Source organism: Crotalus tigris, unplaced genomic scaffold (assembly GCF_016545835.1).
Source record: "Crotalus tigris isolate CLP2741 ecotype Arizona unplaced genomic scaffold, ASM1654583v1 scf7180000018322.853269, whole genome shotgun sequence".
NCBI classification, from domain to species: domain Eukaryota; kingdom Metazoa; phylum Chordata; class Lepidosauria; order Squamata; family Viperidae; genus Crotalus; species Crotalus tigris.
In genome coordinates this window covers 699,164-713,063 of record NW_024096942.1, presented here as the reverse complement: position 1 = coordinate 713,063, position 13,900 = coordinate 699,164, and the positions used below count along the sequence as shown (strand labels likewise).

Sequence of the window (13,900 nt, the reverse complement as noted above, 5' to 3'; positions counted from 1 at the left end):
TTCTGGGAGTTGAAATCCACCACCTCTTAAAGTTGCTAACTTTAAAAAACACAGCTATATACCCTTGAGATTGTATTTTTGGTGTGGTTTTTTTTGTTCTTTTTGTAAAAATCACATTATATAATATATTATACAATTATTATTATTATTATTATTATTACTACTGCTATTATTAAAACATTTTCTTTATTTTTTTAAAAAGAAAAAGCCCAAATCTAGAAACGAGAGGTAGAACTACTCAAAACTATATTTCCTGCTGCAGGAAAAAAAAGTCATTTTTTTTTACACTGTTTTAAAAAAATGTTTAAAAATTGACAAAGCTCTTCCCCCCCCCCAAATGTTACAGATTAGGCTCCCATAATTTAAAACGGATAACATTTTGTCAACACAGCCGACAGCTTAAGAATCCATTTCAGCGTTACAGAATAAAAGTTGCATAGGAGCGGGTTTACACAGATGTCATAGTAATGGCGGGGGGGAAAAAAGGGATCCGTCTGTGTGGGTTTACACCTTTTCGACTGCTTTGTCGCAAAATACAGAAGCAGAGGTGACATTAAGAGCCTGTTAAGATAGCAGCATTTTGCAGGAATCAAGAGTTATTGGGAAATTGCCTGAAAGTCAGTTTTGTTCTACTAGATCAGTGGTTCTCAACCTTTTTAATGCCGCGACCCCCAACCGGTCGTAAGTCGAGGACTACTCAACCGGTCGTAAGTCGAGGACTACTCAAATGATGCAGCACCGTTTGCAGAATGGGACTTTTGGCGGGCTCAGCAGGGCAGAGACAGCCTGGACAATTCCTATTGGCTTTTGAAAGCCAATAGAATTAGACTCTATTCAAGAGAGTCTATTCTATTGGCTTTCAAAAGCCAATAGAATAAAAGGGAGTAGCACAGCTAAGGAAAAGGGGGGAAAAATGGCGGACTGCGTTATTTGGCGACCCCCGTGAAATGGTTGTTCGACCCCAAATGAGGTCCCGACCCACAGGTTGAGAACCACTGTACTAGATGCAGGGGTAGGCAACCTTGGCTCTTTTATGACTCGTGGTCTTCAACTCCCAGAATTCCTGAGCCAGCCATGCTGAGGGGAAAGGGAGAGATTTCCAAGCTGAGTCATGCTGGCTCAGGAATTCTGGGAGTTGAAGTCCACGAGTCATAAAGCAGCCTAGGCCTAGGCCAGAGATAGGTAACGTTGGCTCTTTTATGACTCATGGACTTCAACTCCCAGAATTCCTGAGCCAGCCATGCTGAGGAAAAAGGGAGAGTTTCCAAGCTGAGCCATGCTGGCTCAGGAATTCTGGGAGTTGAAGTCCACAAGTCATAAAAGAGCCAGAGAGAGAAAGAAAGAGAGAGATTTTAAAAAAAAACACTTAATATCAACAAATGCCCCAAACGAGCAGGAGGTGGGAAACACTGATTCACATCTCAAAATAAAAACAACGGTCAGTTTTGCTGACAGTTCATCACGTTGCAATAATATATCCTTAATATTTGCACCCTTTTCTGAAAAGCAACAGACGAGGGGGCACATATATGGAGAAGGCCAAAAAAAAAAAAGAAAAAAAATATTGGTCAGAATGAAAGGGAAAAGAAAGAGTTTGTGAGGAAAAACACCAATGGGATGAAGCGGGGAAAAGAGAGGAAAGGGAACAAAATCTAAAGGAAAAGGGATACATCCGGTGTTTGTTTGTTTTTTTTTAACCTAGATGGATAACAACAACTGAACATTTGACTAGAAAAATGACAAAGAAAATCCAGTTCAATAAAGACAGGCTCCCCAAATTTGGCCACTTTAAGACTTGTGGACTTCAGCACCCAGAATTCCCTGGCCAGCATGGCACGGCTGGCTGAGGAATTCTGGGAGTTGAAGTCCACAAGTCTTAACGTGGCCAAATCTGGAGACCCCCCCCCCCCAATAATAAAGACGCAGCAGTGAAAGTGGGTTCTGTTCCCTTGCTATTCCAAAAGTAGGTATGGTCTTCAGGGCTGAACTCTAGTCTAATCTGAGGCACAACTTCCGTCAGGATTTTGCGGAGGCCTAGAAAGAAGAATCACAAAATTATCATTAGAGATTGAACCCTTCCTTGAAACGGAACACCATTGGGCTCAGGAGACCGACACAGGTGTCAAAAGGAGACACTGCTATGATGTTTTGGGTGACCTGCCAGCCTTTGCCAACACCTGTCAATTATTCAGGAAAGCTGATTTGGGGGGGGGGGGGCTGTGAAGACCCTTGCACATAAGAGAGCTCTTATAGGTTCTCCGGAGCTTCTGAAAAGCATGGAGAACCGGTTGTGTGTTGTGTGGTTTCGGAAAGCTGCAGAAGCCACCTGAGAATGGGGTATGCTTTCAGATAGATTCTGGAACCTTCCGGAAGTCTCGCAAGAGGGCCAATTCTGAAAAACAGCTGAGAATGGGGGCATATATTCAAGTTCAGTGAAAAACATTCTCCAAAGCTACTTGCAGAACAAAGGCCTTGTGAAACTCAGAGCTGTCTTAATTTGTATTTCAAAAAAAAGTATAGGTAGTACTTGACTCACAACCATTCATTTAGTGACTGTTGGAAGTTGCAACAGCACTGGGAAAAAAGTGACTTTCACACTTTCACAACCCTTGCAGCATCTTTTCAAGGACACATGATCAAAATTCAGCCACTTGGCAACTGACTCATATTTACGACGGTCGCGGTGTCCTGGAGTCCCGCGATCCCCCTTTTGTGACCTTCTGACGAGCAAAGTCAACGGGGAAGCCAGATTCACTTAACGATCGTGTGACTAACTTAACAACTGCAGTGATTCACTTATAACATCTGTGGTGAGAAAGGTCGTAAAATGAGGCAAAACTCACTGAACAACGGTTCTCACTTAGCAATGGAAATTTTGGGCTCGGTTGTAATCTTAAATTAAGGACAGGGGTTTTCAAACTTGGCCCTTTTATGTCTTGTGGACTTCAACTCCCAGAATTCCTCAGCCAGGCATGCTGGCTGAGGAATTCTGGGAGTTGAAGTCCACAAGTCATAAAAGGGCCAAGTTTGAAGACCCCTGGTCAAGGACTTACCTGTAAAATGCAATAAATCTCATGAGATTTTTAAGCCTGTTAGAAATTCTGTGAAGTTTACTCTTAAATTTATTGAAAACACTATTCCGGATGAAAGCAGTTTGAAACGGGTACCCTGGCATTTTCATTAGGGGTATGTGTGTATGTATATGTGTATGTGTGTGTGTGTGTGCGGATAAAATCTGGAAATTCGCAAAGAGACTTACCTTGGCATATAGGAATGGAAGTGAGGAATTTCATCAGCATGATGTATGGCGTTCAAGGAATGTTGATTTTTCTTCTGTTATTTAAAAAAAAAACACTTTACTTAGAAAGTCCAACCCTCCTTTTCTATAGGAAGAAATTCACATGACTGAAATAAAACTTTCTATTACTTTTCTGGTCTGATTATATTAATTCCCAATATACTTTAAACAGAAGCTAAAAATACTCCCAAAATAAACCAAGTATGACATGGTAGTAAAGCTGCTCTTTATATACAGACTATGGCACCTCACTGCCTTCCCTTACATATTTCCTGCCCTGATGGACTTTTTAAATTTTGAAATATGATTTTAATCAGAAGAAAGGTGGCATGCTTCAAACCAAAGAGCCAGCCCTCAGATTTTAAAAAATGATTAATTCTTTTTATGTACATTATGATTGCCATCTGTTGCAGCAGATCTTTAAGATATTCTAGAAAATGGAAACAGAAAGAAAGAAAGAAAGAAAGAAAGAAAGAAAGAAAGAAAGAAAGAAAGAAAGAAAGAAAGAAAGAAAGAGGGAGGGAGGAAGGGAAGGAAGGAAGGAAGGAAGGAAGGAAGGAAGGAGAAAGAAAGGGAAGGAGAAGAAAGAAAAAGACAAGAAAGAAAGAAAGAAATAGAGAGAAAGAAGGAAGGAAGGAAGAGGAAGGAAGGAAGGAAGGAAGGAGAAAGAAAGGGAAGGAGAAGAAAGAAAAAGACAAGAAAGAAAGAGAGAGAGAGATAGAGAGAGAGAGAGAGAAAGTTTAAATCGAAAGAAGGGGAGACAGGAACAAGGTAACCATAGAGGTCTGAAATAGTCTTCTAAGGGCCCAGAGAGAGAGAGTGTTAAGAAATCTACTATATTAATTTGCCATTATCAAACTATTTTCTAAATAATTGGTGATCCTTTTTGCAAACAGAATGTTTTTATATGCTGCAAATCAGAAGATTAGATATCAGGAAAGTAAACTCCAGGGAAAAAGAAAGCATGCAGATCCACATGTGCACATGTGGAATAAAGAGAGAGAGAGAGAGAGAGAGAGAGAGAGAGAGAGAGAGAGAGAGAGAGAGAGAAAAGAGGTCAAAGAATGCAGGAAAAAAAGAAAAAACAGGATGAAAACCTCTACAGAACAAGATTTTTTTTTAAAAAAAAAAATAACAATATTGTTTTAAGTGCAAACAGACATAGAAGGCTGTCTATATCAATCTATGTCTGCTCCGTTTTGGAAACCGCAATTACAACTGACGCAAGCATGCAAGGGGTAAGTAGTGGCACTCACTCTCAGAGGGTTTCCCATCATTCAGGAAGGGCTGCTGTTCCATGATGTCCATTGGAATTTTAATACTGGGCACATTTTCCGTGAACGGACAGTCAGACTGCGAAGAAAACAGGTGCAGCAAGTCTTAGATTTTTTTTTTTTTTAAAAAAAGTATTCATGTTCTTATTCAGCATAATTTATTTTCATTTTCTTGCTTCGGACAAGAGTTTAAAGACAATAAAAGATAGTAAAATTTTCCTTCTCCGGGTCTGAAATTTTAGCAGTGTTGACATCCGTATCCTGCGGGTAGTTCTCAACTTGCAACCATTCATTTAGTGACCACGGTGCTGAAAAGCTATGACTGGTTTTCACACTTACCACCGTTGCAGCATCCCCTTGGTCACAGGATCAAAATTCAGACGCTTGGCAACTGGCATGTATTTTTGACAACTGCAATGTCCTGATCGCTATTTGTGACTTTCCCGACCGGCTTTTGACAAGCAAAGTCAACGGGGGAAGCCGGACTCACTTAACAGCCACTTGATTCACTTAACAACCGCAGTGATTCACTTAACAACTCCAACACAAAGGCCATAAAATGGGGGAGATCTTGCTTAGCCACAGAAATTGGGGATTCCCACTGTGGTCGTGAGTTGAGGACTATCTGTACTTAATTTCTCTTAGAGAAATGCAACATCCACGTGTTGTGATTCCTCGCCAGCCAGTGGACCCGGCAGCTGAGGACTCAGAGGAGGAGGAGGAGGAGGAGGAGGAGGGGCCTGGAGTGACATCAGAGTCAGAGGAAAGCTCTGAGGAGCTCCAAGACTTACAGTCGGACGAGGAGCCTGGCCCCTCTACTCGTGCTCAGGCTAAGACACAGCTGTGCTGGGAGTCTGAGTTGGACAGTGATGAAGAACAGCTGGGACAAATCCAAGATGCACAAAAGCGCAGGCAAGAGAAGCGAGTAGGACAGAGGAATGCAATGGGGCGGCTCCAAAGGCAAATGAGAAGGCATTAGGAAGCCACACCTTGGCTGCATAATAAAAGGGAAGGTGTGGGAGATGCTGCTTGCCAAAGGCAACTGTTCGTGTTGAGGATCGAGTTTCTGTGAACTGTGTTTGTTTGCCTTGGACATTGACTCAGGTCTGTGAATAATAAAACGGGATCGGTTTTTTCCTGCGGTTCCAGCCTGCTTGTTGGAAGAGGGGCTTCTCCTTGTGAGCATAACAAGGACTCACATAGGCTGGGACAGAACACCACACTCCCCTCAGTCTTAACGAAAACCAGTCTCGTTGCCCATTATACCTCAGGGGGGTCACTAAAAACCACACCAACACAACTTAAGTGAGGTGGGATGTTACAACAGGAGGATATATACACAGTTCTGGTCCTTCTCTGCTCTTACAAGTTAGTCAAGGTAAAGATGTTGCCTTTTATTTTAAAAGAGCGTACTTACATCATCGTTGTCACTATCTAAGCTGCCCTTCTTTTTCTTCTTCTTCTTCTCGTCTTCTTTCTTCTTCTTGTCTTTTTCTGGAATGACGTCGTCAAGGAAACTGAGATCATGCTGGGAGAAGACATAATCCATCCCTTTTCGGACCGCTACAAGTGCAAGGATCTGTGGAGACAGAATTCAACATTCCCTTATTGGTATATAGGTATTATAGGTGATACTACCGCTTGGTAATGCCCTGGTAAGGCCACGCTTGGAATACCACATCCAGTTTTGGTCATCACAATATAAAAAAGATGTTGAGATTCTGGAAAGAGTGCAGAGAAGAGCAACAAAGGTGGTTGAGGGGCTGGAGGTGAAAACATATGAAGAACTGTTGCTGGAATTGGGTATGTCTAGTTTAATGAAGAGAAGGACAAGGGGTGACATGATAGCAGTCTTCAAATATCTGGGGAATTGCCTCAAAGAAGAGGAAGTCAAGCTATTCTCTAAAGCACCTGAAGGCAGGACAAGAAGCAACGGATGGAAACTAACCAAGGAGAGAAGCAACCTAGAACTAAGGAGAAACTTCCTGACAGTGAGAACAATTAACTAGTGCAGGGGTGTCAAACTCAATTTCATTGAGGGCCGCATCAGCATTGCGGTTGCCCTCGAGGGGGCCGGGCGGGTGTGGTCAGGGTGGGTGTGGCCTATTGGGTAGGCATGGCCAGCTCTACATCATTCGCGTCAAGGATCCCTGGGGGGGCCTGGGCAGGAGTGGGACAGATCTGAGGGTCTCTGGCAGAAGTGGGTGGGGCAAGTGCCAGGGCATGGTCCACTGGAGGAGCCTCACTGCCTGCTGAAACCCCTCCGCTGGAGCCCATCAAGCCAGATATGTGAAGTAGGCGAGGGCCATTTGCTGGCCACTTCCAGGCAATGGTGCATTTCTTCATTCCTCACAAAGGGTGACACCTCCCCAGCATGCACCCAGAGGGTGGGGCTGACACGGCAGGGGCTGGTTCCTCGCTGTTTCCAGACGGCCTTGTGGAGCTAAGACTGAATGTGTTTCAACATAGATGGCCCCCACAAAATTGTACATTGGTTCCCGGCCGGCCTGGGCCAGGGCCAAGGCAGTGGGGGCCGTTCCCTCACTGTTTCCAGGATGGCTTCGCGAGCCACATGAAACCACTTCGCGGGCCGCATCCGGCCCCCGGGCCTTGTGTTTGACATGTCTGAACTAGTGGAACCACTTGCCACCAGAATTTGTGGGTGCTCCAACACTGAAGATTTTTAAGAAGATATTGGACAACCATTTCTCTGAAATGGGATAGGGTCTCCTGCTTGGACTAGATGATCTCCAAGGTCCCTTCCTATTATGTTACCTTCCAACTCTGTCATTCTGTATTTTTTCACCTCAATTTTCTACCTTCTTTGCCATACCGGGTCCAGCATGTTTTTGCTTAACAACCGTGGTTATAAAATCAGGTGCAACTTATTTAACAACTGCCTTGCTTAGCAACAGAAATTCTGGTCTCAAAATTGTGGTTGTCAGTCAAAGACTATTTGTATGAGAAATCATCCTGAGTACGTGCTCAAAGCTCCTAACTAAAACATCACAAGAATGGTGAACAGATCGAACTCTTTAAAAGCACAATACCCAATGAAAGTCCACTTATAGATCTCCCATTTGATGTTCGTTTGTTCTCTGTTACTTTGCGTAAGCAGGAACATAAACATCTGACCTCCAAAAAGTTGCAGCTTTGCTTCAGTTTTGCCGAGGGAGAAGAAAGGAAAACACAGCAGGAATTGCTTAGGCCAGGGCTTTTCAACCTTTCCACCCATTGTACCACTTTTAGGATATGGCAATATCCGAGTACCACCAGTCGCCTGGCCCTTAGCAAGGTGTCAAAAACTTGATGACCAAAAAAAGGAAAAAAGTGATAAAGTACAGATAGTCCTCAACTTACAACATTTCACTTAGTGACTGTTCGAAGTTACAATGGCACTGAAAAAAGTGCCCCCCAAGCCACAGCCGAGTAAGACACCTGCCTGCCTGCCCGGCGGCACTCTTCCTCCTGTCCAAGGTTTTCATTGTTGTGAGCATTTCTGTTGAGGATTGGCAGTGGGGGTGGGGTAGGGGGGTGTTTGGTTTTTATCCCCCCACCCCGTCTGCTGGGTGGTTGCAGCAGGTTTTGGTCACTTCACATGACCCTGGGACGCTGTGACCGTCATAAATATGAATCAGTTGCCAAGCATCTGAATGTAAATCACAAGACCCTGGAGATGCTGCAACATTCTAGCTGATCGGCGCTTCTTCTGGGCTCAGCAGAAGCGCCAGGATCAGTGCTGCTTTCCAGCTGATTGGTGCTTTTTCAGGGTTCAGCGGAAGCACCAGGATCAGCGCCGAGCTCCAGCTGGAGCCTGGCGCTGATCCTGGCGCTTCTGCTGAGCCCTGACAGCCCTGCAGCTCCAGCCATCTCTCGCTCAGGCTTGTGCGGTGCTGCCAGCGGTTCAGCTCATTCCCCTCCCCCACTACTTTTCTAGGATGGTCACATACCACCTGCCAGGTGTCAATGTACCACAGATGGTACCCATACCACTGGTTGAAAAGCCCTGGCTTAGGGCAGAGATTTCTGCACCCCACCTTTTGAAGAGTTTGTGAGTTTGAAGAAAGTGCCCCTGAAAACATGACTAGGCAATTGAATACTAGTCTCTGGATGGGCAATGCATCCATAGCAGAAAACGAGAAACACAGGAGGGCAAAGAAAGTGGGTATCAAAGCTAAACAATCAGCTGTGATCCTGGAAGATTTAGAACCAAGTTAAACTTTGCTATAAAAACGTTAGAGTATGAAGGGCATTAAAGTCATGGTTGTCCCAAAGATGCTTTTTTAAGGAGGCAACTGGACTTTCTTGTTTTTCTTAGAAGACATTTCGCTTCTCATCCAAGAAGCTTCTTCAACTCTGACTGGATGGTGGAGAATGGAAGGATTTATACTCCTTGCAGACCGCCGGCCTGCAAATGAGCGTGAAGCCCTTGGAACTGCTGAAAGGACTTTGTAGACTGGAGATAGATGGTGTCGTATCCCTCCCTCTCTGTTGAGAGACGGCTGTTCAATTTTGACATAGGTGGCCCCTTTGAGAGTGGTCAAAGGGCTTCTTGGATGAAAAGCGAAACGTCTTCAAAGAAAGGCAAAAAAGTTCCAGTTGCCTCGTGAAAAAATATCTTCGGGACAAGGGCTTTGAAGGTTTATAATTACAAAACTAGACACAAAAGAAATGACTGTTGTAAGCAAAATCTGGGGAGCTGAATTTAGGCCCCAGTTTAGGCCCTGAAGGGATTCTGATCCTAAAGTTTAAATAAGGGAAATTACCAATTCCCGAAAATATGTCTGGAAGTTAAGTCATGGCTAAATGGACTTCTTTTCTTTTTTGGTTTGAAACGTTTCTTCAGACTGATGAACCTACTTGGATAAGCAGCGAAATATTTCAAACCGACAAAAAAAAAAGGAAGAAGTCCAGTTGACATTTCTCAACTTCCGGACAGCTCTCCCTGGATGACTGAGAATCTTCATCGACATATTTTTCCTGTAAATAGATTTGGGACACAGCGCTGGATATCTCCAAAGATATGCAGCGGAATGCAGTTGTGACAATTTCCACCTACCATGACTGGGAATATGATAGCAGCGACGGTGGACTTCAAGATCCAAAGGAGAGCCAAGCACAATGCTTGAAGGAAGGTGAAGAGATGGACTCGGCGGAGGGGGACATGTCGCAGGTAGATAAAGTCAGGCTGGTGCTTGAGAGGCATCAGGAGCAGTTTCAGGCGATCCATGAACTGAGGTGGAGAAAGGATTGTTCTAAGGTGCCATCATGATGTAGAAAGAGCAAGTGATAACTTTATTTCTAGAACTCAAGTGATTTCCCCCTATTCCATCTATTATCACCATCTCTCCCTCAAATTATTGAGGTGAGGAAAAGAGAGAGAGGAGAGGGGAGGAGAGGAGGGGAGGGGAGAGGATGGGAGAGAGGAGGATGGGAGAGGAGAGGAGGGGAGAGGATGGGAGAGGAGAGGAGGGGAGGGGATAGGAGAGGAGGAGGAGGGGAGGGGGAGGAGGGGAGAGGAGAGGAGGGGAGAGGAGGAGGGGAGAGGAGAGGAGGGGAGGGGAGAGGGGAGGAGGGGAGGGGGGAGAGGAGGGGAGGGGGAAGGAGGGGAGGGGAGAGGGGAGGAGGGGAGAGGAGAGGAGGGGAGAGGAGAGGAGGGGATGGGAGAGGAGAGGAGAGGAGGGGAGGGGAGAGGAGAGGAGGGGAGAAGAGGGGAGGGGAGAGGAGAGGAGAGGAAAGGAATATTATACAGCTTAACTTTGTTAATATTGATATTTGTGCAAACATTGGAGTTGTGTAGTTCTTATCACGTGGGTTCCTTAGGAAAACAGGATCCTATGCAAAAACAACAGCTATGTTTTTCATACTGAAAAAAAAATTATGAAGTCCGTTCCTAGAGTTAGACTGTATAAAGTCTCAAATGTTCTTGAGTATATCTATGGATTATGTTCTCTTCTTTCTTTCAAGAAGACTCTAGTTTAGGTAAAACCTTACAAGGCAGTTAAATCTGCTCCCGATGCAGCAGAATATTCATGGTGAGATACTAGAATTGTGGTATACACTTTCCAGAAGACCCGCCTGGCTGTTTCTTAGTTAGAATTTACCAGTTACAACGTTCTCATTCTGCTTTATTGCTTACTAGACACCCTTGCCATTTTCTGGATATTTAAACACTACATTAATTAAGACAAGCATAGGTGTTGTGATACACAGCTACAGCATGTCTGTTAATGCTAATCTAGCTGATTTTGATCTTGAAACACAAAACAGGGTTTGATCTGCTCAAATGTAGAAAGTGGGAAATTGTACAAAGGGTGTTGCCAACCACTTCTGTCCTGTTGACAAGAAAACCAAATGGATACAGCCATGAACTCACCAGGAAATGAACTTGATCTGAGGGAGAAAGTCCACACTAAATGTTTTATTATACTTTCACATGCACTTGTTTTACAAGGAACCTTGTGGGTATTTGCTAAAAGACCAGAGTGTGCGTTTCTTGCAACCCTTATCTAAAGTTACTGGTAAGATTTATCATCTCAGGAGGACAACCTTTGCATTGAATAAATCTGTTCCAAAAATGAAACCTGAGCATTTTTGTAGAGGGCAGCTCTATCTTGTTACTTAATAGATTTTTTTAAAACTATTCTTCCTGAAAACAAATATGTAACAATGGTGTAGGCAAGGGAAAAAAATGACCCTGTATAAACACCATGTGAGCCCTTTCATACATTCTCCAGAAACTTGATAATCAATAATAAACCATCAAAAATCAATAAGGCTCTGATAAGCTTCAAATAATCACAGAAGATTTAGCTGGGTCCAATGATTCCTAGATTTGCGTGTCTGTATGCTGATTGACGTAGAGATAGTACTGACTTAATGCCCACCATTGCAATCACTTAGTGACAGAATTGTTAAAAGGTTTACATGACCATAAGGCAGGGGTCAACACTTACCTGCACTCCGTTGAGGGATGCAACACCCATGTAGAGGAACACACCATACAGGACAGGCATGGGAATAAACTAAGAAGAGAAATAAAAGGAAAAAGCTGGAGTAAATAAACTGTGAAGCCTTAATAACAGAGGAATACACAATCTTCAAATTTTCTACACATGCTTCCTGGGTGTCTGATTATTTTTCAAGTAAAATATTTTATTGAAAAATAATTTTGAAACAAATGCTACGGATCCTAAATGAACAGAGATATGGTTGGCTCTCAACTTACAACCACAATGGAGCCCAGCATTTTTGTTGCAAGGCAGTTATTAAGTGAACTGTGCTCCATTTTACAACCTTTTTGCCACAGCTATTAAGAGCATCATTACAGTTTATTAAGTGAATAATACAGTCAATAAAGCAAATCTGGTTTCTCCTATTGACTTGGCTCGCCAGAAGCTACTTAGGTTTGATCACGGAGATGCTGCAATGGTCGTAAGTGTGAGGACTGGACATAAGCCACTTATTTCAGTGCCATTGTAAGTTTGAATTGTCATTTAATGAACAGGTTGTAAGTCGAGAACTATCTGTATAGAATCATAAATGGCCAAGGGGGGGGGGGAATAAACACAAAAAGAGCCATTTGAGATCATTAGGCAAGGAATCCACACAATGTTATAATCAGGTATGACATGCAAAGTTTGTCTAATATTTTCACAGATTCGTTCCAATGGCAGCATTTAATAAAAAAGAATGGCTAGAACTTTCCATTTCTGTGCTCTTTCCCATTTTTCATAGAACGTGACATCTGCACTTCGACACTCCTTGCCAAAAATGTGATGGCATTCTAATCTTTAGAGCACCAACTATATTTTCAATGAAGTACATATTTTATGGGATCAATATGTGTCTGATTACAAACTGCTTTGTGCTAGACGCAGGGGTAGGCAACCTTGGCTCTTTTATGACTGGTGGACTTCAACTCCCAGAATTCCTGAGCCAGCCATGCTGAGGGGAAAGGGAGAGGTTTCCAAGCTGAGCCATGGTTGCCTACCCCTAGTTTAGAAGAACACACCTGCCAATCATGGTGCAGGCCAACTGGATTGTTCAGAAAGGGACACACAACAGTGGTTTCTCCTCATGTTTTGAAGTATCGTGAAGGAAGCAGGACCAGTTTCTTTTCAATGGGCCCCGTATCCAGCATTGATTTGAGCAAATTAGATTTCACATCTTCAGTCAATTTGGAGGTCCCTGTGCTGCTTAAAGACCTAGCCCAGGGGTAGGCAACCTTGGCTCTTTTATGTGGACTTCAACTACCAGAATTCCTGAGCCAGCATGGCTCAGCTTGGAAACCTCTCCCTTTCCCCTCAGCGTGGCTGGCTCGGGAATTCTGGGAGTTGAAGTCCACGAGTCATAAAAGAGCCAAGGTTACCTATCGCTGGCCTAGGCCTAGGCCGGTTTATGACTCGTGGACTTCAACTCCCAAAATTCCTGAGCCAGCAGGGCTCAGCTTGGAAACCTCTCCCTTTCCCCTCAGCATGGCTGGCTCAGGAATTCTGGGAGTTGAAGTCCACGAGTCATAAAAGAGCCAAGGTTGCCTACCCCTGGCCTAGGCCTAGGCCGCTTTATGACTCATGGACTTCAACTCCCAGAATTCCTGAGCCAGCAGGGCTCAGCTTGGAAACCTCTCCCTTTCCCCTCAGCATGGCTGGCTCAGGAATTCTGGGAGTTGAAGTCCACGAGTCATAAAAGAGCCAAGGTTGCCTACCCCTGTCGGCTAGACATTAGAGTTAAACTTTGACAAGCCACCCCCCAAAAATAAAAAATTAAATAAGGTATTTTTCTGTAGTGGAATTTTTTTTTCTCTTCTACTACTAAAAATATTTAAATTTTGTGTCATGTAATAAAAATATTTAACTACTACTAAAAATATTTAAATTTTGTGTCATGTAATAAAAACTCAACTTTGTATAGTTTTGGACATTCCCAGCTACGATCTGGTATAAGTTATTCACAAGTAGCAAATGTTATTTACGAAGTTTGTAATATTTTTAGAGGCTAGAGGATGGAGAGCTGAATCCAAAGACAGATCCTACTGAAAAGCATTGCCCAGCAAGCTCAGTTTAGGAGTAGAACATTTATTTTATTTATTAAGTTAAATTTGTTTGCCACTGCAATTTGTCCATCCATGAAGGTAACACTGTATTTGATATTGTTGCTAATAATATATCAACGATCTTTACATTCAAAAATCTATTCGCATTTGATAATTTGGTTACTATAGATTTGATAACCTGCAATGAATGATTGAAATCCATTGGAAAAGAAGGAAGATGCGCTGAATATGTTCACTGCCTTGAGCTATTTATAAAAATAATAAGAGCAGGCT

The 13,900-nt window shown here is 43.3% G+C and overlaps 1 protein-coding gene across 3 annotated transcripts in view; it reads right to left on the bottom strand.

The window, feature by feature from the left end:
* Positions 1 to 1,686: 1,686 nt before the first annotated feature.
* The window catches only part of SLC4A4 (solute carrier family 4 member 4), a 199,549-nt gene continuing 187,335 nt past the window's right edge, over positions 1,687 to 13,900 (bottom strand). For all 3 annotated transcript variants that reach the window (XM_039350339.1, XM_039350340.1, XM_039350341.1), the window contains 6 exons: positions 11,529 to 11,597; positions 9,632 to 9,805; positions 5,990 to 6,151; positions 4,555 to 4,651; positions 3,260 to 3,333; positions 1,687 to 2,034 (listed from right to left, as the gene is read on the bottom strand). In XM_039350339.1, the coding sequence (XP_039206273.1) occupies positions 3,293 to 3,333; positions 4,555 to 4,651; positions 5,990 to 6,151; positions 9,632 to 9,805; positions 11,529 to 11,597 (543 nt within the window). In that variant the 3' untranslated portion in view covers positions 1,687 to 2,034; positions 3,260 to 3,292. The remainder of the gene's footprint in view (positions 2,035 to 3,259; positions 3,334 to 4,554; positions 4,652 to 5,989; positions 6,152 to 9,631; positions 9,806 to 11,528; positions 11,598 to 13,900) is intronic.